Consider the following 26,393-nt stretch of genomic DNA (forward strand, 5'->3'; position numbering starts at 1 on the left):
GAGCTAGAGCTCAGTATGGTTAGTTTTCTTCTTTGCCTGAAGTGGCGTGAACGAAATGATATCCACAAAATAAAAATAAAGAGCTCGTGGAAAGTGGATAAACCAGTACTGCCAGTATTTACTGTTTTAACTGGTGAAAAGGAACAAACAAATAAGGGAATATGGCTAATTAATGTTTTAACTCAAAAGTGTTTAATGTATTTGACCAATGCCATAGCAAATGCCACAAGCGTAAATGCCAGATAAGAAAGTAATGATAGTTAGTGTACCTATATTCAATGGTACAGGTAGGACTTAAGGAAAATCAGATATTTTCAGTGGTGGCAGCACTGATATAGCAAATCGTTGCAGACAGAAATAGATAGAACATCAGATCAGCTGATATTTTTTTTATTTGTGTGTAATCAAAAATCAACTGGGCCGAGACGACCAAAAAGCTTTGTAATTTTATTTTGTTTAGCCTAGTCGGTCTTTCAAATAAATGATTACATAAGTCAAGAAGTTTGCAATGTAAGCGTGGTTTTATGTTGCGCATCGTCTCTTGTATTGATCAGTGCTGTTGAAATAATTTTAACTCAAGATAAGTCTTTTAAATTTAGTGCTGTGAATTTGTGATAACCAAGTCCTTTGTTTACAAATGAGTAGATCTAGTTCACGCGAAGGGTCCATAGGCTATCAGTCCACTAGTTCTTCAAGAGATCCCATATGGACAAGAGTGGCAAATGATCCAGCAGGGGACAGAACATCTTATGGAGAATCTATTGTAAGTTATAAATAAGCTAATCCGTTCAACTCCTTGCCTAAACCTTCCTGTTACTGTTACATAACCATGTCCTGTTACTGTTATCAAAGCAACTTTTAGGGTTTAATTATTCGTTTGTAAGTTATAATGTATTGCAAATAACAGGTCCTTAACCTCAATGTAAGTTAGGGCCTACAATGGCCAAAGGGTGTGATTGACCACTATTTTGGACAAATCAAAAACCTAACCTCAAACGTTGCCAAAGAAGGCCCCCTAAGCCATGGTGTCCAAGTACTCAGTGGTGGAGTCGTAAAATGTCCTGTCTGGAAACGCTCATTTTTGTATTTTAACATATAGGCCTAAGTTAGAAATAATTTATATCACTATTAGAAAGAGCAGAGTGTGAACGTCTTTCGATGTGTTCCTACGCCACTACAACACTGCAAGTGCTAATTCATTGAGGCCTAACCCATGTCTTAATTATAAACAATAGTCTTTATCAATCAAATGTAGTTGGACCCTTTGAAAATTAGTAGGCCTAGGTAGTCATGCTATATAACCAGGGTTGCCACCCGTCCCAATTCTGTTCGGGACAGTTCTGATTTCGGTCCATTGTGCCGATGTTAATTCGGCGGGAGGGGGGGGGAGGTTCCCGATTTTCCCCCATACCAAAGGTGGCAACCCTGAATATTTAACATCTAATTTACTTTTTTATTTCCTCTCAACGGTTACACCATTTTACGGCAAATCATGATAGTTGATATTAAAGTTTCTATTAGTTCACATTAAGTACTAAAACAACCAATAAATATACAATAAATATAATAAATAATATAACAATAACATATGTATAAAGAGATTTGAACGCAATAACTTAACAATAATAAATAGCAACAATTTTGACAAGATCTAATTAGTAGCTCTAGGAATTGAAATCTTAGATCCTCAGGATGTAGGCTAAGTTATACCTATCCTAAGGTTGCTGGTTCAATTCCAATCAAGATTGTTTCTAGACCCAGATACCATTTGTCAACAGGCTATCAATTATTGATTCTAAGTTTGGCGCAGACCTAACAAAAAGGGTGACGTAGGTATTGTACAGAGGCCACCCTTATACAGTGTGCGGCGGTTATGTTAGGTTGGGTTATCATAAATAGAAAGTATGACTCATCTGGTATCGTTCGAGTCATAACAAAACGAGGAAATTCCTGCAAACATATTTTATGATAACCCAACCTAACATAACCGCTGCAGCGTGCTGTAAAATATGTGGCCTCCGTATAACACCAAAGTACTATTCATAATTTTTTTCTCTTTACTTGACTTAGACATTGACCCTTTCTTGCTTTCTTCCTCCAGATGCTCATGAACTTATTTAATTATTATGGCGGCAAACACCATTTTTACAATAAATTTTACATTTTGATACATATGCAACAAGATTTTTTACATGCTGTTGAATATTGTGCAGCTACATACAATGATAGATGCAAAGATGAATTTTACAATGAAAATAACATGCAGTTATTATAACAATGAAGAATTAATAGTTGGATTAAATAAAAATTGTTTGGCGATAGGATATAAATAGACTATAACTAGGTAACAATAATAATTGGCAATAACTCAAAGAATATTAGGCTACACAAGCTTAAATCCTAAACTATTAAAAACGTTAAAATAGCAACTTTAACAGTTATACACTCTATTATAACTTAACACTAACTTACTTCACTGAGCTTCACTTTTAAGAATGGAAGCATAGGCCTATTATAATAAACAATAAGATAATTAATTTAGTCTATAAACACTGCCTCAATCATTAAATTAAATTCCTTGGGTACTTATAAAATCATACAGAGTTGAAACAACTTATAACTCGTTGACCTAAAGGCCTAATTTCTAAACCAAAACTGGGTTCAAGTGTTTATAAAACTTCCATTCGAGTCAAGTGTTATGTTGGAATTGTTGCCATGTAACCATGAATCACGGGTCCAGACTTATGTATGTAGCCTTGACAAATGATAAGAGCACATCTGGGACTCCTTATCACTCCTTTGTGTTAGGTTGGCAGTTGACCAGTGTGCAAGTACAAAAATGTCACAAAACAGTTTAAATACTTCTAGGTCAAGCTCTTCTTCTTCTGACGATGTGCAAGGGACTGTGAGTAATATTGTATTTAGCCTTTAATGAAAAGATCAACTATAAACACATTTTTACATTTTTAATTCTGTTGCCCGTCAAGTAAATGAGGAAAGAATTGTTTTGTCATATGTTCTAGGGGTTTTTGATCCACTGTTAAGGGTATCTGTGCTTGAATATATGTTTCCATGTTTAGACCATTACATAATGGATGTTATTGTGATGTATTTTGATGTTTGTCATCAAGGTTAAACATATTACCTAAGTCTGGATCCGTGATTCATGGTTATATATGGCAACAATTCCAAAATAGCACTTGACTTATGGAAGTTTTTCACTTAGATGAATTGTTTGATTTAGCAAAATTATGTACTATCCTAATAAAGAAATAGGCCTATAATCAACCCTATCACAAATTATCAATGAGAGTACGTACTTTGGCTATGGCATGATATATTTTTTAAAGCAATTAGTAATTCTAATACAGTAGAACACCTCAATTATTCAAGGTGCACTTTGAAATCCCCTTAAAAAACTAAAGTGACCTCTATAAAATTATCAACTCTATCGAAACAACCTCAATAGCACGCCTTTTCACAATTCAAAATGTAAGCCTGACTTGAACCTCTGTAAAAAGTCGTTTGAGAAATCAATCTTGATACAACTTTATACATAACAGTATTGAACATCGAGCAGTTCCCAAAAGAATTCACTAGAACGGATGTTTAGGAGAATTAAGAAACATAATTTTTAAGACTGAGGTACAAGAATGTAAGTCTAGGCTTGAAACCCCCACTCCACTCCCCTTCATTACACTAAATTTAAAAGCTAGGGTTTTTAGCGAACACCTTATTTTGTAACCTATTTGAAGCTTTGTTACACAATACTAATAGTACAAATAATAATTTGAAAATAAACTTTTTGTTTGCATAAGAGTTGAAATGACATTGATAAGAACCATCATCAAGAACATCTCAATAACAAAACTGTCCCTCTAATCCCCTTACGACACTGAGAAGACACAAGTTATTGAAGTTCTACTTTGTATCGATATATTTATTGTTTGAAGAAGAGGACAGAGAAATGTCATTTGTAGCTCGCAAAATATGAAACGTAACTTGTTCTTGGATTTAGTTTCAACTGTTAAAATGTATGTTTTCTTTCTTTTTTCAAATCCACTGAAAATCTTAAGGTAGGCCTAATATAATTTTTAAATCAATGACCCAATAAACCAACAATGTTCTCGAATGCAAAAGTTTTATCTGTTATTTGAAGAGAATATATTTATTTCAGGAAGCCCTTCCTCCTGAAAAACGTGAAATATCAACAGGACCAGATGGTGGTCTCAATGTCATTTCCGCCGCAATCTTTGTGGCAGGTGAGATGGCAGGGAGTGGTATCCTGGCCGTACCAAAGGCTGCTGTGGACTGCGGTAAGTATTTAAAACTTGTGTTGACAATCGAATCAGCCAACTTCAGAATTTCTTCTCAATTCTAGTTAATTTCAACAGCAGTTTAAAGATAATCAAGGGTTTTTTAAATAAATTGATTTGAGTGTTGTCTTTTAATTTACTGTAAAAACGTATAATAGTACATACATATTTTAAACATTCAAACTGTAGTGATTTAATTGTTAAAAATGTCACTTCTAGGCTACATAGTTTTACCAAAAATTTTGATTAATTGGTTTGCAGTGTTATTTGTATTTACAAAGTTTATAAAACTCCTGCTGAACTATTTATTTTATTGTTACCGGTACCGTTTTTATTGTTTTTTTTATCATATGGATCTGTTGATGTCGGAACGAGGACAGCAGTGTTTTCGTGTGTGGCCGTTTTGGTATGTGTGTGTGTTTATGAGTGTGTGTGCGTATTTGGAAGCAGGTTACTTATTTTTTGGGGAAGGGTGGTGGGAGGGGGAGGTGTCTATCAGTTGTCAAGTATTATCAAGTCAGCCACTTATCATTAAGTCCTCCAGCATAACTTTCTACCTACAAAGCCGTTTTAAAATATTTTTTTTTCACCCCTTAATTAAATATATATATATATATATAACAACTCTCTTCCACACACCAGAGTATTTTTTCCTTTGTGGAAGATAATTTCGCTTATTGAAATTTAAAAAGCTTTTGTAGAAAATGTTTAATACTATCTACCGGTACAAAACTAAATATTGTAAACATTTTATAAATAATGTAATTTTTAAAACAAAAATATGTGAAATAAATGATATTTTGATTTTATTTTATATTTCCCAGCAGATGAGGTGTAGTTGTCTTCAACTGATCCATAAGGGTTAGGCTTTATTATTGACTATTGGATACAGAAGTAGACACCTATATGGACCAGCTTTGGCCAATTTTATTATGCTTAAATATTTGGATATATGTGTCATCACTTTATACATAGGGGCACTGAAAAACTCACTGGGAATGAGAAAAAAGAAGATGTATAGTGTTAAAAGTGTTCAAAAAATTGATTAAACCAAAAGATAATATTGAAATTTAAATATTTGCATTATTATTTTTGAAAAGTCATAAAACTCATCAAGACTTTCAAAATGTGGAGTAATGAAGGCCTAGCATGATGTGTTGTCTGTGCTTGATCATTACTGATGAGCACTAACAATCAGCAATGGCTGAACAAATATCCAGGTCATATTGTACAGCTGTGGTCAATGACCTTCAGGGTGTAACTATGCATTGTATTGTGCCTTATCAACAAACTTAAATATTAGGCCTAGTGACAAAGTGGGAATTGTTTACTTTGCTTTTCAAACAATAGTGATTTGTTGCATAACAATACAATCGTAAGACTTCTGTACCTTTCCGGAAATTCAGTTTTAGTTTATTTCCTAGATAGAATTTGAGTTTGCAGCTGAGCGAAAATCGGTTCGGTTTTACCCTCGACTATTAAAGGTTTTACTGACTTAAGTTAGGTCACGAATAATTTTGAAATAACTATGTACAGGAATCACTTTAGATAAGTCAAATTAGACTAGAAATTTGTGGTGATAATTTAATGGGAAATTGATAAAGAGTATTGAAAATACTTTATTTAAAACACAGATTGTTATTTATAAAGAATTCTAACGCATTTCAATCTACACTCATCTTTCACTCACATTTCGGTTAAATACACACATAGGTGGCGTCCCCATCTCATTGAATTGATAATTGATAATCATTATTGAGGCAGAGATGCAATTAACTTTGATGATTAAATGCAACCAGAGCTGGTGGTTTGTTAGCATTTGCATCAATGTCAATATAAAAACTCTTTAAATGAAGCAAAGCTAGAAAACAATGCTAAATACATAGAAGAAAGTAATAACAGATGTAAAGCCGCATGGGAGGTAATAAAGAATAACTGTGAAATAAAAAACACAGCTGATTTGCAAATTGAGCCAAATACTTTCAATAGGTTTTTTGTTGACAGTGTAGACAAGATCAAACAAATTATTAAAATTCCAGGTATAATCACTTCTTGTAATGATTTTTTGAAAAAATATGAAATTGATAGTTGTAATAAATTTTGTTGGTCAGCCATCACACCTAGTGATATTCTTAGTGCCACTAAAAGGATGAAAAGATCAGCTAGTGTGGATGTGTACAATATGTCAAACAATCTGTTAAAAGTTATTATTGACTGTTTGGCTAACCCCTTGGCAATATGCATAAATAACCTTTTATCAGAAGGGGTTTTTCCTGACTTGCTCAAAGTCTCTCGAGTCTGTCCTATTTACAAAAAAGGTCCTAAAGACCAACCTCAGAGCTACAGACCAGTTTCAATTATACCTGTGTTGGGAAAACTAATAGAAATACTTATTTACGATCAAATCAGAAATTATTTTGAAAAAAACAACATCTTGAACAACAACCAATACGGTTTTAGAAAGGGAAAATCCACTATCAATGCATTGGACGATCTAGTCAGGCAAGTTCATCTCTCTTTTGAAAATAAAACTTATGCTCAGGCCACCTTCTGTGACCTCAGTAAAGCTTTTGACTCTGTTGACAGTAATATTCTCATCTCTAAATTACAGTACTATGGATTTGATGGCCCTCCATTATCTTTTTTAAGAAGCTACTTGCAAAATCGGAAACAAGCAGTTTGTATAAAAGGAAGATGGTCAGATGAAGTGTCAGTCGAGTGGGGAGTGCCACAGGGTTCAGTCCTTGGTCCCCTTCTTTTCTTAATCTATATAAATGATCTACCCTCTTCTGTTGATTGTAAAACCATTCTGTACGCAGATGACTCTACATTTTTATCTACTAGTAAAAACTATAAAGAACTTGAAAAATTGGCTGATGAAACATTAAATAATGCACAAAATTGGTTTCATAGTAATGGACTTTTGCTTAACAAAGAAAAATCACAAAAATTGTTATTTTCCTTAAATTATAATTCAAGAGAGTTTTTTGAGAACAGTGATAAGGGTAGTAAAGTTTTTTCAGCAAAGTTTTTGGGAATATATGTAGATAGTCAGCTAACTTGGGATTCTCATATAGACTATTTAAATACCAGACTTTCTCGTGTAATATTTTTACTAGGTCGTCTGAAAAAATGCATTCCATTAAATTATGTCCGAACAGCATATTTTTCATATTTTCAATCCATTTTCAGGTATGGGCTAATTTTTTGGGGCAATTGTGCTAGGGTAGAGGAAATTCTTGTTTGGCAAAAGAAAGCGGTTAGAGTTATCTCTAATAAAGGCTCAAGAGACCACAGCAAACCACTTTTTAGAAATCTTCAAATCCCTACTATTATTAACGTTTATATTTATGACTTAATAGTTTATATCTTGGAAAATCAACATCTTTTAAAATTTAGAAACCATACTCATGATCATAATACCAGAAATAAGAACCACACCACAATAGAATTCCATCGTTTAAGTAAAACTCTAAATAGTCACATAGTTTTGTCACTTAAAGTGTACAACTTTCTTGAATCCATAATTAAATTACACAATATAAAGGATTTCAAAAGTAAATTTTATTGTTGGCTGACCAATAACCCATTTTATAGTTTGGAAGATTTTTTTAAGAATAAGATTCTTCAGTTGTAATTATTCATTTAGAATATGTATTATAATATGTCTCCCTTTGTTAAGTTAGCTATAAGTATTTTATTAATTAATTACCTGACTATGCTATAATTTTAGCTGTATCTTGACATTGTCGATGATTTGTACAAATTCAAAAGACAATAAAGCATATTTCATTTCATTTCATTTCATTTCATTTCATTCATTTCATTTCATTTCATTGAGTGGAGAAATCACTGATTTGAAAGGTAAATTCATCAGCGTCGTCTTTTACTTCATTTAATTTTCAAAGATACATTTTGTATACTGTTTGTAAGCAAATAAAATATTTTAAAATGTTAACATCATAAATGTTACGAGCTATATTTTTAGATTTACTTTTTATAAACTAAATAATTATTCGTGGTTTCTCTTTGCACTAATTGCTGCTGTTCAAAATCTCTAATTATGTGTGCTAACTTTGACCTCTCGTGGACTGCTACTTATCACTAATTAATGACATCATAACAAATCAGCTGATGTGCATGGAACCTTGTATCTGACATAATGTGCTCTATCTCTAAGGCTATGATGCAGTTTATTGTGACCTTGTAACTCATTTAGATTATTCTTGTCATTATAATGGATCTAGGGAATTTAGTCAGTTTGTCGGAAAAATTACCATCCGTTTCTTCCAGTCACCAATGTATCATATCTTATTTTACAGTTCATTACGAATATTTGAACCGACTAACGGTTTAAACATTTGTAAGCCTACCGGATCCAATAAATCCCTTTTGTTGTCAACCTGTGAGATCAGAACCAAGAGAAAAGTATGTCAGTTTCTTGAGAAGTATCATAATTTTACGAAAAAGTTAGTTATCCTTCACAAATTATCCAAGTTTGCATTAACATATTTTTTAACTATACCGGTACGTAAAATATTTTATACTTTTATTTTGACCACCACTATTTGTGCAAGAATTTAAAGTAACTCAATGTAAATGATTTGAGAATAATCCTGGAACTGATGCAGGCATTCACATACCATTGAACAAATACCCAGAATGCCTAAACGCAAAACAATGAAATTATAGTTCATCTAAGTTTACATAGCCTTAATTAGCAATCTACAGTTATTTGACTTTATTGAGCACGAGTTCTGAGAAATTGCTCACTAGTTCTATGTGTTGTAACTAAGCACCGTAGTGAGAACGTCTAGACAACCCCTTACTGACTGTCTGTATTCAGTACATACATGTAGATGAAGATTGATTTATCTGATATGTTACTGATACATTAGTGGGGTTATTCCTTTGTCAGCATTTTATTGCTTTATCATAATAGGTTAAAAATAGAAAATTGTTAGTTGCAATGTAAGTGAAATCCTTGAATAGGTTTTACAACTTTGAAATTTAATTTGTTTGAGTCATAAGTTTTTGCTATTGTCTTTTTAAAAAAAACCTTTTTTGTGTTAACCTTCTTCCTTTTCTCTTTTACAAACTTGCAGTGCTGGTTTTGATAAGATAATTAAAACTCTATTTTAGTTGACAAACCTATCTACTAATGCATTGATGGTTGTGTTGTAGGATGGATAGGTCTGGTGCTGGTGGTGGTGTTCTGTGTCAACGCTGCCTACGGAGGCACCAGACTAGGTCACTGCTGGGCCATTCTAGAAGAAAGATACCCAGAGTACCGAGGACAAACTCGCAACCCCTACCCGACCATAGCCTACCGCGCTGTAGGACCATGGGGCAGGTAATGATCCGTTGATAATGAAGTCAGTGGTACAGTTCGGCCAAAGTTTCTGTGCGCGCGACCAGATCTGGTTGGGTCTAGGCGAGGGGGTTGGTGGGGTACTTTTGTGAAAACATTTGTGTCTTGCTACTCACTCACCCCTACCCCCAGCACTGCCAATAGCCAGTACCCGTATGTTTTAGTTCGGCTAGTAGCGACCCGTCCACGCGCACAGAAGTTTTGGCCAAACTGTACTTCTTTTCTTGATCAAAGTAAATTTTTAAGTGACAACTATATTTATTATATAAACTATATAGGCTGAGTCAGTGGCGGTTAGCCCATAAGGACTCTCGGACGCCGCCCTCCCAACAATACATAAATAAATTTCATTTTATTATTCTTCAGTTAAATTAAATCAAATTAAAAGTAATTTAACGAGCAGGCCTACTTAAAAAAATATACAGTATAAATATAGGCCTATCAACTAATTGGATAATTCAATTCAGTAGCCTAATGACTTATTTTTGATCCTCGCTTGCTTAGTAAGGACGTCGGCCAGGCCGTCCCAATCCCAATACATCTAGTCTCATGGCAGAACAACCGAACAGCGCTGAGGCTGTCATGACGTCATTCCAATGCTTTAGAATGGGCGCTTTGGGGCAGAGTCCAAAGTTGTGCGCACACTCTTAAATCAGGGCAGCCACCACAATCTGGATATTCTGTATGGCAAGCTCAAACCATCTAATTTCTAAAACTAGAAAACAACTGAGCTAACCTAAAACTGTTATTTTGGTGCTGTTTAGTGATTAATGAATAGTGATGTCAGAGGACCGCTCGTGCGTGTATAAGTAAAATACTAACTGTATTCTTTTATTAAATTGATTTCACATCCAGTTTATTTAAAGGTAGGCCCTGTATTTCTGGTTGATTAATAAGTTGCAGTTTCATTTAGACCTACATTTAACAGATAGGTATTTTCCAGTATGCTGGTTTCTGGCTGTCTACAGTTTACTCTGTTCGGAGCCGCCATTGTGTATCTGTTGATGGCTGCAGAGATAGTTCAAGAGTTACTGCAAGATCTCATCCCCCAGGTATTACTTTTTTAAAGTAATAAGGGTTGTGTTAGTAATAAATTAAATGGATAGGCTATTCGTCACGATCCACAAGTGTTTAGCTCTCACTTCAGATTTTATTTTCATTCATCCTCATAAAAAATGGGCAGAATCTTCATTGGTATAGATATGATTTAGTCTTTATCCACTGTACGAAACTAATACATAATTTCTTTCTACAGCACATGGGTTATTCTGAATGCAATTCTGTTGTAAAAACAATTAGGCCCTACCCAGACTTGAAACTTAATCATATACTATTGGCATTAAGAAATGCAAAGCTTGTTTCAAGTGTGTATTTTAGAGAATTATGTAGTTACTAGCAGAGTGCCCGTCCTTCGTACGGGATTGGCATATAAGTATATAAAATATAAAAGGCAAAGCCCTCACTGACACACTCACTCACTCACTCATCACTAATTCTCCCACTTCCCATTTACCTAGGAGGCTGAAATTTGGTACATTGATTCTTTAGGCATTAAATAAAAAAACTAAGTTATTTTTATTCTGATCGGACTCTCGGGCTCCGCCCCAGTGGCTCTGGAGTTTTCCATGTTAACCTTATGATTTTTCATATTTAAAAGGAATTAATGAATCTTAACAGCTGTTTCAATTAAACAAGTTGGACCTTATTTTTTTTTTTATTTATGACAAGAGCTAATTTGCAACTAAAAGGTGAGTGAGCGTAGCGAACGAACTTCATATAAGTATAAAATGCTTAGTACAGTTATACTCAACCTTTGCGTTTGCAATGGGGGAGGACACAGTATGATAAAATTTGCTCCTTTATTTTTACGGTATGCTATAGTATTACACATCTACCATAGCTATAATGTTCTACCACTTCACCCAAACAATAGAAAAAAATAATTATTAAAGATTCACAAAATATCACAAATTATTCGTGAAATTAAAAACATAAACAAAACTGTAAACAGACGGTTCTCCATTGCGTATCACTGTTTTTTGTTGCTGCTTAGTTCAAATTAGTTGTTTTCATAAATGAAAAAAATAATAGTGCTGCACCCTGTAGGTAAATCTTATAACTTGTAATGCTTTTGCATACCACAGAATCTACCTTTTTAGTTGCAACAGCTGACTAAATTCTTTAATTCCATTTAAATATGAGTACTCATAAGGTTAACATCGGAAACTCCAGAGCCACTGGGGCGGAGCCTGAAAGGATTTTTGAGATAATAATATGCCTATGTTAATCGGGAATGTAAGCTATCATCATGCCAAATTTCAGCCCAATCCGTCCAGTGATTAATGTGTGATTGAACTTCAAACAAACAAACACACAAACTTTCACATTTATAATATTAGTAAGATTATCTATTTAATATTGATATTACTAAATGTTTTACAAATTAAAGATCTGATTGTTTTGAACCAAGGCCTCACTAAAAAAACAGGCCGTAATGCTCGTCAAGCATGACGTCACGATAGAAGACGGCAATGACATAATGTTTAATATTTTTGTGACAAAGGGTATTTATTTATTTTCCAAGGAAAGATTAAAACAAGCAGCTGTCACAAACGACAAACTACGTCATTGCCGTCTTCTATCGTGACGTCATGCTTGACGAGCATTACGGCCTGTTTTTTTAGTGTGGCCTTGTTTGAACTTGAATGTCAGCTGAAAAAAATACATTCGAGATATTGTGAACTTTAGAAGATTACTTTTTCATCTAAAATGTAATGTAATTTACTGTAATTTTTCACATACATAAACTTGAGACTTCAAACTGATGTAGAGATTTAACATATTCCAATGAATGTTCCAGGTAAACTACTGCATCTGGTTTCTCTTGTTTGCCATTCTGATAACTCCACCCATGTGGCTGGGGTCTCCAAAAGACTTCTGGTGAGTTAACCTTCATTTACTACACTGGGTTCATATATTTCAGTTTTCTTCATGTTCTGTTTTCTTAATCAGATTAAGTAATTCAATCAAGATTTTTTACCTACTGAAAAATCTTACTTTGGTTCCTTTAAATTGTCTGTAAATAGTGAAGAAGGGAACAGGATTATCTTATATCAAAATCTTCATTGATGGCATATACTAAATCTTATTATTCTATCCTGATGTTTGCATGCATGTTTAAGTTATCATTAAGATTACTGTTATTTAGTCATTGATAACCACATTAGATAGCGGGGATTTACATTTTCCTGGCATGCTGAGTGGAATTGAATGAAACACATACTTCTAGCTATCATATAGCCTGCTAATGAAGTCCCTGGACTGACTATTTGCATAGGATATAGTACGCAGTGAATTTTGTTTTGTCTGCACCAAACATAACTCCAAGTGTAATCACTGCAGGATCGTCGGAGTAGGTGCGTTGCTGACTACGGCAATCTCGTGTGTTCTTCTCTTCACACAGATCGTGATGGACGGACTTCGCCGCACAGAGCCAGTGCCTCATAAGCCGCACTCCTTTCACGAGTTCTTCTTCTCCTTCGGCACTATATTGTTCGCCTATGGTGGGGCGTCCACTTTCCCTACCATTCAGAACGACATGGTCCGACGGGACAAGTTCTCTGTGAGCGCAGTCATCGGATTTATCGGTGAGTTGCAATTATCGGTTTTGGATATTCAAAATAGTTCTGACCAAGTCTTTTGTGCTTGGTAGTTATGATGATTACTCGATAACCAAAACTTGTCAACTAATTGAAGTGAAATTGTGGATAGACATTCTTATCATAAAATGATACTGCACCATGTACACCTCGGTGGGGCACACGGGAGGGACTAAAGCTAACATATCTTGTAGTGTCAGCGTTCGCCGCTAGAACCGCTAAGTTGAAAACATTTAATTTTTTATTTTATTTTTACTTATAAAATTAATTTTTTAATTATAAAATATTGTATTTAAATTATAAAATATTTTTTTTTTTTTATTAAACTGTCATAACATAACCTAACCAACCAGGCTTGCTGATAATATAAAAACTGTATAAGATAAAAATCTAATTAATGATTACTTATAATTTTTAATTAATTATAAAATTAATTTTAAAATTTAGTACCTATTATAAAATTAAACTGTCATAACCTAACCTAACCAACCAAACTTGCTGATGTGACAAATTTGTTGACAAAAAGATAGTGCTGCCAGCAGATTTCGAACCCGGGACCTCCTGAACAACAATCAGAAACACTACCAACTATGCCACGAACGCCGCTGAAATCACATTGTTTCGTTACGGTAATCGTGTTGCCTCAAGAGTAGACATTAGCCACTAGAGATATGACGTCACTACACCTTTAGCCTTATTCCATCCCGTGTGCCCATTCCATGTACACCTATCTTAGATATGAATTGTTGAGTCATCGATCAGAGGTGGATGTTAAGCAAATTCCCCATGAAGGGAATTAACTACGGTACCGTAGGTCTCATAGTAAAACCTAGACTCGTGACAGATTTTGTTTTATTTTGATGTCTCCAGAATCCAAAAACGCCATTTGTTCAAATTCATATCTATGCATGCCTACTTAATACAATAGGGTTATCTCTGTAACGTCTCTTTGATAATTTTTTACCGTTGAGGTGTAATTTTAAAGCTAATGATCTAGTGGAGGGACAGATGGTAACTAAAAAGGTAATTCTTTTAAGGGCTTTGCATTTCTAGGGCTTGATATGTTTCTAGATTAGGTTTGTTATATTTCTTCGGCCTAGTTCATTTTTAATATAGTCCGGCAGCCAAATGAGGATTTTGTCCCTAACCTGGTTTTGTTCTATTAAGTTTTTTTTATTGTTGTTTTGAGTTATATAGGGTATGTAGACCATAAAACCACCGGATACTTTTTTGGTACCCTTGGGCAATAGCCGCCATCTTGGAAAATGGCGGAAAACGTAATTTACAGTGTAAGCTTTTACTTAAAACTATGTTTTGAAAATACCATGCTACCTACAGCACTGCAAACACTTTTAAAATACTCACAGTGAAATTCCATACAGGAAAATATCATATTTTAACTATATATTGTGTGTTTTAAAGCCAGTATTTCTTTTTAAAGTTAATCATTTAGATAAAAAATATGTTCTATCCCTACTTTTTTCAACTTTGTGCTAAAATCTCTGAAAAAAGGCCATGATACATGTTACAAAAGTTGTAGATCTTAAAATTGTGCATTTAATGCACCTATAGGGATCTTTGTTGGATCAATGATAACATCACAACAATGTGTAAAAAATAACTTTTATTTATTTTTTCTATGACAAAGAGGGGTATCTAATAAATGAAAATCATTTATATAATTCTTCCTAAGAATATTCTGTAGTTCTTTTCTACTGTTTTTGGTACCAAAATGCTCAATAAACCAATAGCTTTCATTGACGCTAATTATAATTCAAATCATAGGATGTAGCTAGTTATGGACCCCCCCCCCAAAAAAAGAGTAATTTTAGTTATAAAAAAGTCTCATCAAAGCCCTACCTATATCTTTAGTGATTATGTTATGTTTTATGTATTTATAAGAAAACAGTCGGTAACGTACTGGCTTTCATGGAAGATATTAATTATTGGGTTTCAAAAAATTTTAGGTATAGATCATCAATCAATAAATCAATAATTTTTCTTGTAATTTGTTGATTTGTAAATTGGGAATAGTCCGGCAACCAAACAGGGAATTTTCCTTGAACCCTCTTTTGTTCTATTACGTTTTTTTACTGATGATATTTTGTTTTAGTATATAGATGCAGAAAATAGCGGGTACTTACAATGTACCTTTGGGCATCTTCTAGAATTTGAGATAATAATTGTGAATATTAATAAATAAATCGATTAATTTAAAACATGGTAGTTAAGCTATAAACTATGCGTTTTTAGCTCGAATATCATGAAATTTTTTATGAAACCTCGTTATAATGTTACTCATAAATTGACCAGATATTAGCCATATCAAAGCTAAATTAAACTGGTGGTGGAAAACGTGGTTTTTATCTTAAAAATTGAATTTTTTGCCCAATTAAAAAAAAAACTTGTTATACGACCTTGTTTTAGTGTTACCTATAAGCGAACAAAATATAAGTTTTGCCAATTTAAACCTGAGCTTATATAAGTTACTAGCAAGATACATTGTTTACATCATTATTATGGCATGTAATAATAACACTCGATTTTGAAGTTAACTGAATTCCCGTAGCACTTGTGGCTATGCTTGTTAGTATTTGCGTTACATTGAAAAAATACAATAAGTTAACAAAATTAATAAAAGCGATTTCAACATAGTTGAGTTTTATAATTTTGTATTGTAACATAAATATTTTATTCATGTAAAGTTTTAACTTACATAATAGGCCTACATGGAGAAATAACTTGTAAATAACGTTTCAGTAACCTTAGTGACTATTAGCGATTTCTCTATAGGGAAGTAGCTATTACTGTAGGTCTCATGGTAAGACCTTGGCCCGGGACCCATTTACATCATTTTGATGTCCCCAGAGGCCAAAAACACTCTTTTGCTCAAATTTATATATATATATATATAAATTAAAAAATAGTTCATTCAAAATTCCATGTTATACTTACGGAGAATATTGTAAAACGTTTTAGTTGGTTTGTTTTTTTAATATTTTTATCAAACTTGGCAGATATATTTATTCCATACTAAGCTATTAATATTTTAATAAAAAATACACTTTATTAGTTTCCCTTTAGCAGCAAACCTAGGTACTCTTTAAACATAAATGTGAATTTAATAGATTAATTGAAAATCAATCCAGGCAAATGGAAATTTGCTTATTCGTCAGTTTTGCTGCAGCGGGGGTGTTAACTCATTATTCTACATTGTCGTAGTCTTGAGTTTGTATTTTTCTATTTCAACTGGTATTATATCCACAATGACAAAATACTATGCAAGGTAAGCCTGAGCTCACGCAACTACATATTTTTTAATTCTGTTCACTGGTGTATATCAAACGCAACAAAAAAGAAACTTGATAGGAATAAACCAGGTTAGGTTCATATCTGAGTTTACACATAGCTTACTGAGGTTTTCTTCACCAAAATGAATAACACAGCTCATTTAGATCTTGAGATATAGATCTTTAATAAAAGACAAACCTTAAAAATTTAAAACCTAATGTTAGTTAGAGGTCTACAACTCACCTTAAGCTCTACATATTTAAATGAAAATTGTCTCAAATGAAAGTGCTAAGTTGGCCTAGTGTTTTTAGACCAGAACGAATAACATAGTACACATAGCAGCTGAGAAATATGTCTTTAAATACAGAAGAAAGTTAAGAAAAACAACTTTTATTCTACGTTTAAGCTTATAACTCGCCCCAAACACGCCAGATTACAATAAATAATAGCTGAAAAGAACCGCATTAAATTACTGAGTATTCCCATACCACAACATACAATATCACGTAAAAATAACTTGAGACACAATCATTAACTAAAGATAAATTGTACAAAAAAAAATCAAATTTTTATTGTTTGGGGTCCACAACTCATGTTCAACTCAGCCGATTTTAATAGTCAATGGCTTGGATTAAAGCCAGTAACTCACTGAGTATTCATAGTATATAACATTTCATATAACGTAATTATAACCTGAGATAATATCTTAAATTAAAGACAAATCTTGGAAAAACTAAAATTTTATTTGGTTAAAGTTCTATAAATCCCCTCAAACCCGATAGATTTGAATGACCAATATGCCTCAAATGAAAGCCAGTAGTTTGCTGAGTATTTTATCATAAAAAAAAACATAACATCGCATAATCAGTACTCGAGGTAACAATATTTTTTTAAAAGAAAATTATACAACCATTAAAATCTTTGTTGGTTGAAGTCTTGTAATTCACCTCCGACTCGTTCGATTTCAGTGATCTACATGTCAAATGGATGCCAATTGTTTACTGAGTGTTTTTATTGCAATACATACAACATCTAATAATAATAACTCAATGGGTTGGTCAAAATTTAAACCTTTCTTTTTGAAAAAATATTGTTTCTTTGGAGTGAAGATGAAAAGATCGGCCTTAAAGACCTTAAATATAAACAGTTAATAGTTCAAATTAAATTTGGTAATTTTACAAACATTTTAATACCAAAAACAGCCAGAGAGAAGTGGCGGGTGGTCTCAGGAAAGATGTTACAATTTTATTGAACATATAAAATATCCTTATTTTTTATTGAAAATCAATAAAAAAATTATTTTCTAACGCTTTGTTCTGGCGTTACCCTTGATCCAACAAAACATCCCATAGATGTATTCGATGCTAAATCTAAAGCTCTACAAACTTTATAATATATATTATAGTCATATTTTGAGTATTTAAGGCGCAAAATTGAAATAAAAATAAATATGACATTATTTTTTTTTTTTAATTATAAACTTTGAAAAGTAATACTGACCTTAAAACAAATTATATATATTTAATATATGGTATTTCTGAGTAGGGAATTTAACCATAATCATTTTAAAATAACATGCATTGTTCCATCTTAAATAGTTTTTTTATTACATTGGTTTAAGTAAAAGCTTACACTGTAATTTACGTTTCCCGCCATTTTCCAAGATGGCGGCTGTTGCCCAAGGGTACCAAAAAAGTACCCGGTGGTTTTAGGGTCTACTTACCTTAGATATCACATATCAACAATAAAAAAAACTTAATAGGACAAAACCAGGTTCGGGTCAATTCTGCCGGACTAATAGTTTTAATACTTGTCCTGCACATTCAATATTCTTTATTGAAGGACAACCCATTTCACTAGATTAGCCTACAGTAATGTTTTGTGTGTGTTCTAAGACTATCAGAAAGCATCTTATAATCGAGAGATCCCAAAAAAAAAACTCGAACAAAACACGGCAAAAAAACAATGACAATAAAATGAACAGTATGTGTAACAAAACAAGTACATAGTGAGATTTACACATTTCATTACTACTAGATTACACAGAACTGTGTTGCCATTATATCTCAAGAGCATGGAAGTAAAATCAACTAGAACAACTACATTGACTTATTTAAATTTTAAAATGGTAGGGGATTATTTCATTTATGGTAGGGGAGGGCTGTTGCTCAATTGGGGGGGGGGGTTGCGTTGCGTCATGAGTCTAGGGGGGATGGGCACCCCTGCAAAACAGTTTAACTTACAATCCAAATACTTTTTTTAATACTTTTTGATGAAACGGCGACCATACAAAGTAGGTATTTTAAGCCAAGTATGAATGGAGATGATTGTAGGATGAGTCTTTGTAGGATGATCTTGTAGTCTTGTTAGTGACTAAGGCCGACATATTCCTTAGACACAGCTGTTAATTAATAGCCCATACAGCTAATGGCAACTAAGGGACCTACAGTTTATACTGGAATCCGAACCACATTTTTGCCTTGATATATACGAATTGGTCTAATTATCAGTATAGTACTGCAGATAGTCATAGTACTCACTCGTGCGGACGTTAATCCTTACCAGAAAGTATTGCATCCACAGTGCATACCTATAAATATCCACAATTCGTGGACCTAGGTATTTGTTAAACCTAATATTTAAATATGGAATAAATCTGACATAATTTAGTTTAAGATTTTGGTAAATACTGTTAACACTGTTAATACTTTTAATACTGTTCAATGAAATGGCGACCATACATAGTAGGTATTTTAAGCCAAGTATGAATGGAGATGAATGTAGGATGAGTGGCGCGATCTTGTAGTCTTGTTAGTGACTAAGGCCGACATTCCTTAGACACAGCTGTTAATTAATAGCCCATACAGCTATCAGCTATAATTAAAAATGCTATCAGACAATTTTAAAATTTGTAACTATGTACCTACAATTTGGAAATTGGTTTGCTGAGATTTTGGTATTGTTTTATTTTTTTACTACCAGAAATTAAAGGGAAAATTGGTTAAGGGGAAATATACAGATTTTCTCTGCAAAATAGAGATATTTTGATTTGATTTTATATTATTAGATTGATTCATATTTTGGGTAACTCAATGCCATTTTAAGGCTAGCCTTACCAGATGGAGTCAGCTTCATAAAGCTTTTTGTGATAATAATCAAGAAGTATTTGTTTATTGTAAAACGATTTTAGTTTTTTTTTTTTTATTATGAATGTTTACGTTTCAGTGGTGCTGTGCCTGTACATGCCTGTGGTGGTGGGGGGATACTTCGTCTATGGAGACAACATCGATGACAACATCGTACAGTCAGTTAGTCGGGGGATGTTTGTCTCGTTCGCCAACATCCTGATGGCCGTCCACCTCATCCTGGCGTTCTTCATTGTTGTCAACCCCGTTTGTCAACTCGTTGAGAACGTGTTTGAAGTGCCTCATGGTAATTATTTTAAGGTTTCAATTTATAATGCTGAGAAAGAAAAATAATGCACTAGAAATAATAAAAGATTTATGTTGATTTGTTTGATTAATTATGTTAAGTATAAATAAATTGGTTGCTATTTGTAGATATTTTAAGGTGCTGAATGTTTTTATGGTAAAGGAAAGAAACAGGATTAAATTACCTTTAATTTTTTCACAATCCAACTTTAAATGTGCATTATTAAAACTGGTCTATGAAATGAACTTAAGACGATGAACACTTTTCACACTTTTTGTCCTATTAGTTATCAGTTCTTTTTTCATGAAAATGCTTTACTAACTATACTGTTAAGTTAGTGAATCAACAGTACACAATAACACATAAGTAATGTACACAGAGTTCTGCTACAAGCGGTGTGTGACTCGCTCCCTGATGGTGCTGCTCATGGTGGTGGTGGGAGAAACTATCCCCAAGTTTGGCAAGATCCTTTCACTAGTCGGAGGGTCGACCATCACACTCACTACGTTCGTGCTGCCACCGTTGTTCTACATGCGGCTTTGCGACCAGAAGAACGTTGAGTGGCCCGAAAAGTAATGATTTTATTGTTTTGTTAGTTTTTTCATCAGTAGAAGTTCCTTTATCACTTCATTTACATGTTTTTGGTTCTATTTTTTTATTTGGGTTTTTTATACTGTGATTCTGTTCACAATTTTGTTTGCTTTCATATAGCCAAAATTTATATTTCAAGGTGACAACAGACCAGGTAACTTATTCCAGTAAAGTTGGGAATAATTCTTGAATTGGTTGTACTGTACTTGGGAAAAACTTTGAATTATGTGTGAATTTTTGTGATTTTAGTTATTTTTTGTTGTAATATTTAAGATGAATTTATGATTGAACACCTACAAAAATTGTATTTACTTGCATTAACACACTAAACGTTCATGAAACTCCCTTACTTACTTACTTTCTGCTGTGGCCACTGGTGCCCCAAATGGTACTTGGCCTCAATGTCATGAAAAATGGTACCAAAAGTCATGAAACTCCCTTAGGAAATGAAAATCCTGACTGTTAAAACATCACAGTCAACTTGTCATCCGTGATCATAGCAAACTCGAGAACATTTCTGTGGTGAAAGGAAAATTGTAAACATCTTCCTAAATCACTGCAAAATCTTAAACACCTCCCTCAGTCTCAGCGAGATTGAGACCATCTTCAGAGGTCATGGTGAGATTGTAGGTATTATCTGCGGTAACAACAAAATCGTGAATGTCTCTCACAATAATGGCAATAGCAATGAGCACATCTTCTACCATCGTGGTGAAATCATGACCATCTTCTGAGGTAACGGCAAATTCGAAAGCCATTGCAAAAATCATGACCGTCTTTTGTGGTACGGTAATTCCGAAATCGTTAAAATCTTTCCAGGTTACTTCTAAATCTTGAACATCTTCCGTTGACACGGTTATATCATTGTCTCCCTTGATGGTGTCAAAACTGTGAACGTAACTTTTATGTATGTTTTGAAACCAAAGGCATTTATTTGCGTTTTTCATAAGGGAACGGTCAAAACCCTGGGCTTGCAGCAATCTAACGTTTACCTTTTGTTACCTGGCATCTAGGTCCAGTAAGGATCTTGCTTTAAATCGAACCAACGTAGACTGTAGCAACTTTTATGTCACATCAACTGTCACAACAACAAAAATTAGGAGGAAATACAATTTAGAGTGTATAACTATGTGAGTGGTTCATTCTATGTCTGTTTGAATGAAAATTAAATTTGCTACAGTTAGTTCATATTTGTCTACTCATACTCTTGATTAGATGTCTACTTCCAATTGTCAAAGCCTTATATCTAACTGTGGTTTCTCTACTTGCAGGACTATCCCTATGCACATGAGAGTGTACATGTGGGAGCTGATTATCATAGGGGTGGTGGGGGGAGCGTTTGCTACGTACAGCGCCGTTCAGTCGATCTTCTCTGCGGACTCAATCACCAAGCCATGCTATTGGCCGTACTAGCGATCCCTCTTGCAACACATTCTCAATTCAACAAGAATCGAGTGAGATTTCTAGACTATATTAAGTATAACAATGAGTGGAGTGAGTTAAAAACTAAATTATTTTTAGATCAAACATCAGTAAAAGTCAATCTTGATCTGTTGGTCTAATCAGTATCAATACTTATTTTACTCAAAAACTCGTAATTTGATGGAATTATGTTTATACTGATTTTACACTTGAAAAATGTAGAAAGAGAGTTTTTATCTTGGTTCCGCGTCAAGCTTATCGTAATTGGTAATGTTGAGGCGTAGGTACTAATTGAATTACATGATTAGTTCTATACAAAAAACACTATGCAGTAGTTCGCTCTCGATAATCGTACAATACTTTTATGTTCTGTTGTGCCAATAAATATGAATGTCACGGTTTGAAAACAGAAAACAATTTCACAACGCAATGAAAAGCAAAAAATATTCTTCAAGTATAGTAACTAAAATTTAAAAAGTGTATTTGAAATTCTTATTTACTTTTGTTACAAAAATTTATCTGCATAACATAACAAGGTTTTACGTAATTTCATACCCGAGTCCCGAAACGGTATGCTAACTTTGTTTTACTAATATAAATTGTCAGCAGTAATTTACTAAATAATATCAATGATCTGTATACTGGACAACCCCCAAACTTGACTACCTCTGAGTCCACAAATTGGCGAGTTAATGAGGTTTTACATGCAATTACACTGATCAATTTTAATCAAATAAGTAAGAAGGTCTAACATATATACTGTTATTTACTCACTCCGATATTTGTTATGTAATGGTTGCATTTTCAATTTTTTAATTGAAACATGTTATTGTCGATAATTAATTTAAGTCAGTATTTAATGCATTGTCATTTTAAATGCATGTGGTCTTGGTTTCATGACAAATAATCATACGCTCGTGAATATTGAAAATATAAGAAGTATTTTATATTGTAATATTTATTTTGTTTTTCTATTTGAATTATACTATTTTAGAACAATAAGTAGGTATGGTTTTAGTATAACTGTGATTTAAAGCTTTAGAAATATCTAAAAGATGTTTGGCTTCAAAAGTTTAAAAAAAAATACTTAAATAAATTAGTATTGTCAGATTTTACTTGGAACAATACATTAACTTTACATTATACTTTGTATTTTCCACTTTTAATCTATGTTAAGAAATACATAGTGTTTCAAAATGAATATAGTATAATAGAGTGAAAATTCTTTACTGAGTGCTGTTGTTGCTGTTTTTTTAGCCAGGATCATTTATTTAAAGACCAATGATCAGGGATAGCTGGTCAAATTTGAACTATCTTTTCTCTGAAATGAATGCACAACCTTTTGATTGGCAGAAGAGCACTGTAATAACTTATTAATACATTATAATATAACTTCTCTATGTAAAGCTTCAAAACAATATTCATTTTGAAACACTGACGTAAAAAACCATAATGTGTGTTAAAGAATTATTGTTTTTATGTTGTAATCAATGTAATTAATGAGTAACCTATATAATGTGATATCTGTGATAATGCACTATCTAGCAAAACTATTCTCTGTTCATTCTTGATTGTAGCAAGGAAACAAATAATTTACAGCAGGCTACCAATGGAGAAATGTATTTTTATATTTTATAATTTTGTGTTATTGTTTGCAACACTGAGTACAATTAGCCACTAGAAGCTTTGTAAGTTTTGCATTAATTTATGTTAGATAATTTCATGTAGTATATTTTTCCCACAAATCTGCTTTTACTTCTATTATCATATCGTATTATCTCCCTCAATAATAAATTGAACGATTTTGAAAAAAATGACTGCTTGATTGCTATTTAGTTCTGTATCAACTCACTAGGAAATTGTATTTTTGTCTTTGTTACTTTTATTATCAGGGCCGTATCTCCCTTGGCGGTTGCCAAAGGCCTCGGCCTGGGAAGGGATATCATTAAGGGCTTTTTTTCTTTAAAAGTGAATTTCACTGATAACCTATCAGGGGTTTGATTTTTGATCTGAGCTTTTAATTCTGTGATCAATGAAAGCATCTACTAAGGTTTCTGACAGAAAATTTTACCACGATCGCAAGAGACAATGATAAAACCTCCTTGACCGCAAAAGATATTCATGATTTTTGCTGCCACAGGAGACGTCCATGATTTTGCTGTAATCTTGGGAGGCAAAGATAATGTCACTGCAAACTTGAAAAAAAATCACGATTTTCTCGTGACCTAAGATTTCATTATCAATTTCATTTGTTTTTAATTTTTTGCCGTGGTTGTAGAAGTCGTTTGGACTGATTATAGAAATAATGAATAGTTTCCAAAGCACCCGACCCGACCTTTTTTGGCCTTAGATCTGAACATTTTGAAAGGTTTGTCCTACAGACCCCTAATATTATTATTATAAAATTAAATGCAACTATTTAATTAGCTAGTCTCCTAGGCCTATCGCTAATCAGATTGTCAAAAACCATGGGTCGAGTTTAAGTAATACTATTTTTTATTCTTATCCCTCTCTAAGAATCAGAATAGAGGTGCCTCTCAGCTGGTGTGAGGTGCTGGGGGCCTCATAGATTCTACATACGGCCCTGTCTATTCTGCTGTGTACAGTTTATGTCTCATTGTTATTTTTTCCTATTTCTCTTGGTATTTGATCTAATTTACTTCCATATTAGTTTATCGGCTACTGATGAAAACTACATCCAAATGCTTGTTGTTTCCATATGTTTCCATTAATTTAAACTATAAAAAAAAGTATAAATTTTATTAGTCAAAGAATTTTCTAGGTATAAAAGGTTTTGTTATTAAACGTAAGATATTTTTTAATTCCTTCATAAAGTATAAAATATAAAATAAAGAGTAAGAAAAAGTCTATATTGACCGTTTTACAAATATAATGATTTTAAAAGATTTTTCCATATTATAGAGCTTTGTATGACTTTTTTAAAACTACTTAGAAGTAGAATGTTTGTATTGTGGTTCTGGAAACTCTAAGTTTCTTGTTGTTACAACGTAATGAAACTGAATGCCTTACAATGTGATGAGTCATTGGGTGGCCTTGATCCAAGGTATATTTAGGGTTTAGGGTTGCTTAAATTTAATGAATGAATAAAGTTTAAGTAAATGTTGGTAGTAAATATTTTATGCTTTGTAAAAAGTAGATTGTCCCCAAAGTATATATGTTACTTTAAAAAAAAATTTGCCAGTACATCCCAAAACAGTTACTTGTTTTATAAGTTGTACATTTGAAAATCTGAATTAAAATGTGAGTATGTGCAATTAGTTTACACTTTTTGACCTTTATTACTTGTTTTATATTGTTTTAGTAAAAATGGCATTCCTTAAAGGCAATTTTTATGTAGATTTTTAAGTTTATGTCGGTTTTTAAGTTTGAGCACTTCAGTTTTAACTAATTTTAATATTTTTGATGTATACTCTTAAAACTGCTCAGTGGTGTATCACTGTTTAACCAAATAAATTAAATGTTATGACGAATTATACAAAACATTCATTTACACCTATTTTACCAATTTGTTAGTTAGATCACCAATGCTTTGAAGGATATAAAATACCCAAATATTTATTCACGACTTTTTAATTTGCCCATGCTTCACATCTGGGTGAAAACACGAAGATAAGAATGTACCTAAAGGCGGCTCCAGACATGCGCCATTCGCCAAGCACAAAATATTTGACATTCGGCGATCTAGATGTCTTGCTATTTGCCGATTAACGAGCAGACGTCTGTCTACTCACACATGTATTGTTATCCGAGCAACTGTTTGTTTTGGGGATAACAAATATTTGTTCACTTTGATGTGTGCAAAATACCGACAATGAACGGAAAACACAAGCACGAATGTTTGCTGCTTGCCAAATAGACAAACACCTATCCACCTATCCGATTCGGCGGTGCTTGGCCAATGGCGCATGTCTGGAGCCGCCTTAAGCTATTTGGAAAGTGACCTCTATTTGGTCATTGTACGAAAAATTACGGGTGTCGTATAGAAATGAGTGGCAGATCAGTCAGTGGCCATCTCCAGTTGTGATAAGCTCCAAGGTTGAAGGATCCTTTTCAGAATGTACAGTGTTACAAACAAAATATGAGACAAAATTGAAAATCCCATTGGGAGAACACATCCTGGGGATGAATAATCATAAGGAAATCACTTCTGAATTTTACTGTAATGGATGTCCCACGGTGAAGAAAATGGTAATTTTTTGTGTTACTAGTGTGCAAGTGGCACTTTGCTGCACACAAGAGGAATGTTTACGCACGAGCCTAAGGCGAGTGTGAAAAGTTTCTCGAGTCCAG

The 26,393-nt window shown here is 33.3% G+C and overlaps 1 protein-coding gene across 2 annotated transcripts; it reads left to right on the forward strand.

The window, feature by feature from the left end:
• Nucleotides 1-411: 411 nt before the first annotated feature.
• On the forward strand, nucleotides 412-25,567 carry LOC128994869 (uncharacterized). Of its 2 annotated transcripts, none has more exons than XM_054419689.1 (9): nucleotides 412-763; nucleotides 4,178-4,316; nucleotides 9,501-9,669; nucleotides 10,631-10,739; nucleotides 12,548-12,627; nucleotides 13,090-13,334; nucleotides 19,863-20,069; nucleotides 20,449-20,641; nucleotides 21,932-25,567. In XM_054419689.1, the coding sequence occupies exons 1-9, from the start codon at nucleotides 638-640 to the stop codon at nucleotides 22,071-22,073; spliced, it is 1,410 nt and encodes a 469-aa protein (XP_054275664.1). In that variant the 5' UTR covers nucleotides 412-637; the 3' UTR covers nucleotides 22,074-25,567. The 2 variants fall into 2 exon arrangements, with proteins under 2 accessions (XP_054275664.1, XP_054275665.1); XM_054419690.1 differs by lacking the exon at nucleotides 412-763 and adding an exon at nucleotides 2,817-2,905.
• The last annotated feature ends 826 nt before the right edge of the window (nucleotides 25,568-26,393 follow it).

This window comes from Macrosteles quadrilineatus, unplaced genomic scaffold (assembly GCF_028750875.1).
Source record: "Macrosteles quadrilineatus isolate MER2022 unplaced genomic scaffold, UCM_ALF_1.0 Scaffold_5__1_contigs__length_97177068, whole genome shotgun sequence".
Taxonomy (NCBI): Eukaryota; Metazoa; Arthropoda; class Insecta; order Hemiptera; family Cicadellidae; genus Macrosteles; species Macrosteles quadrilineatus.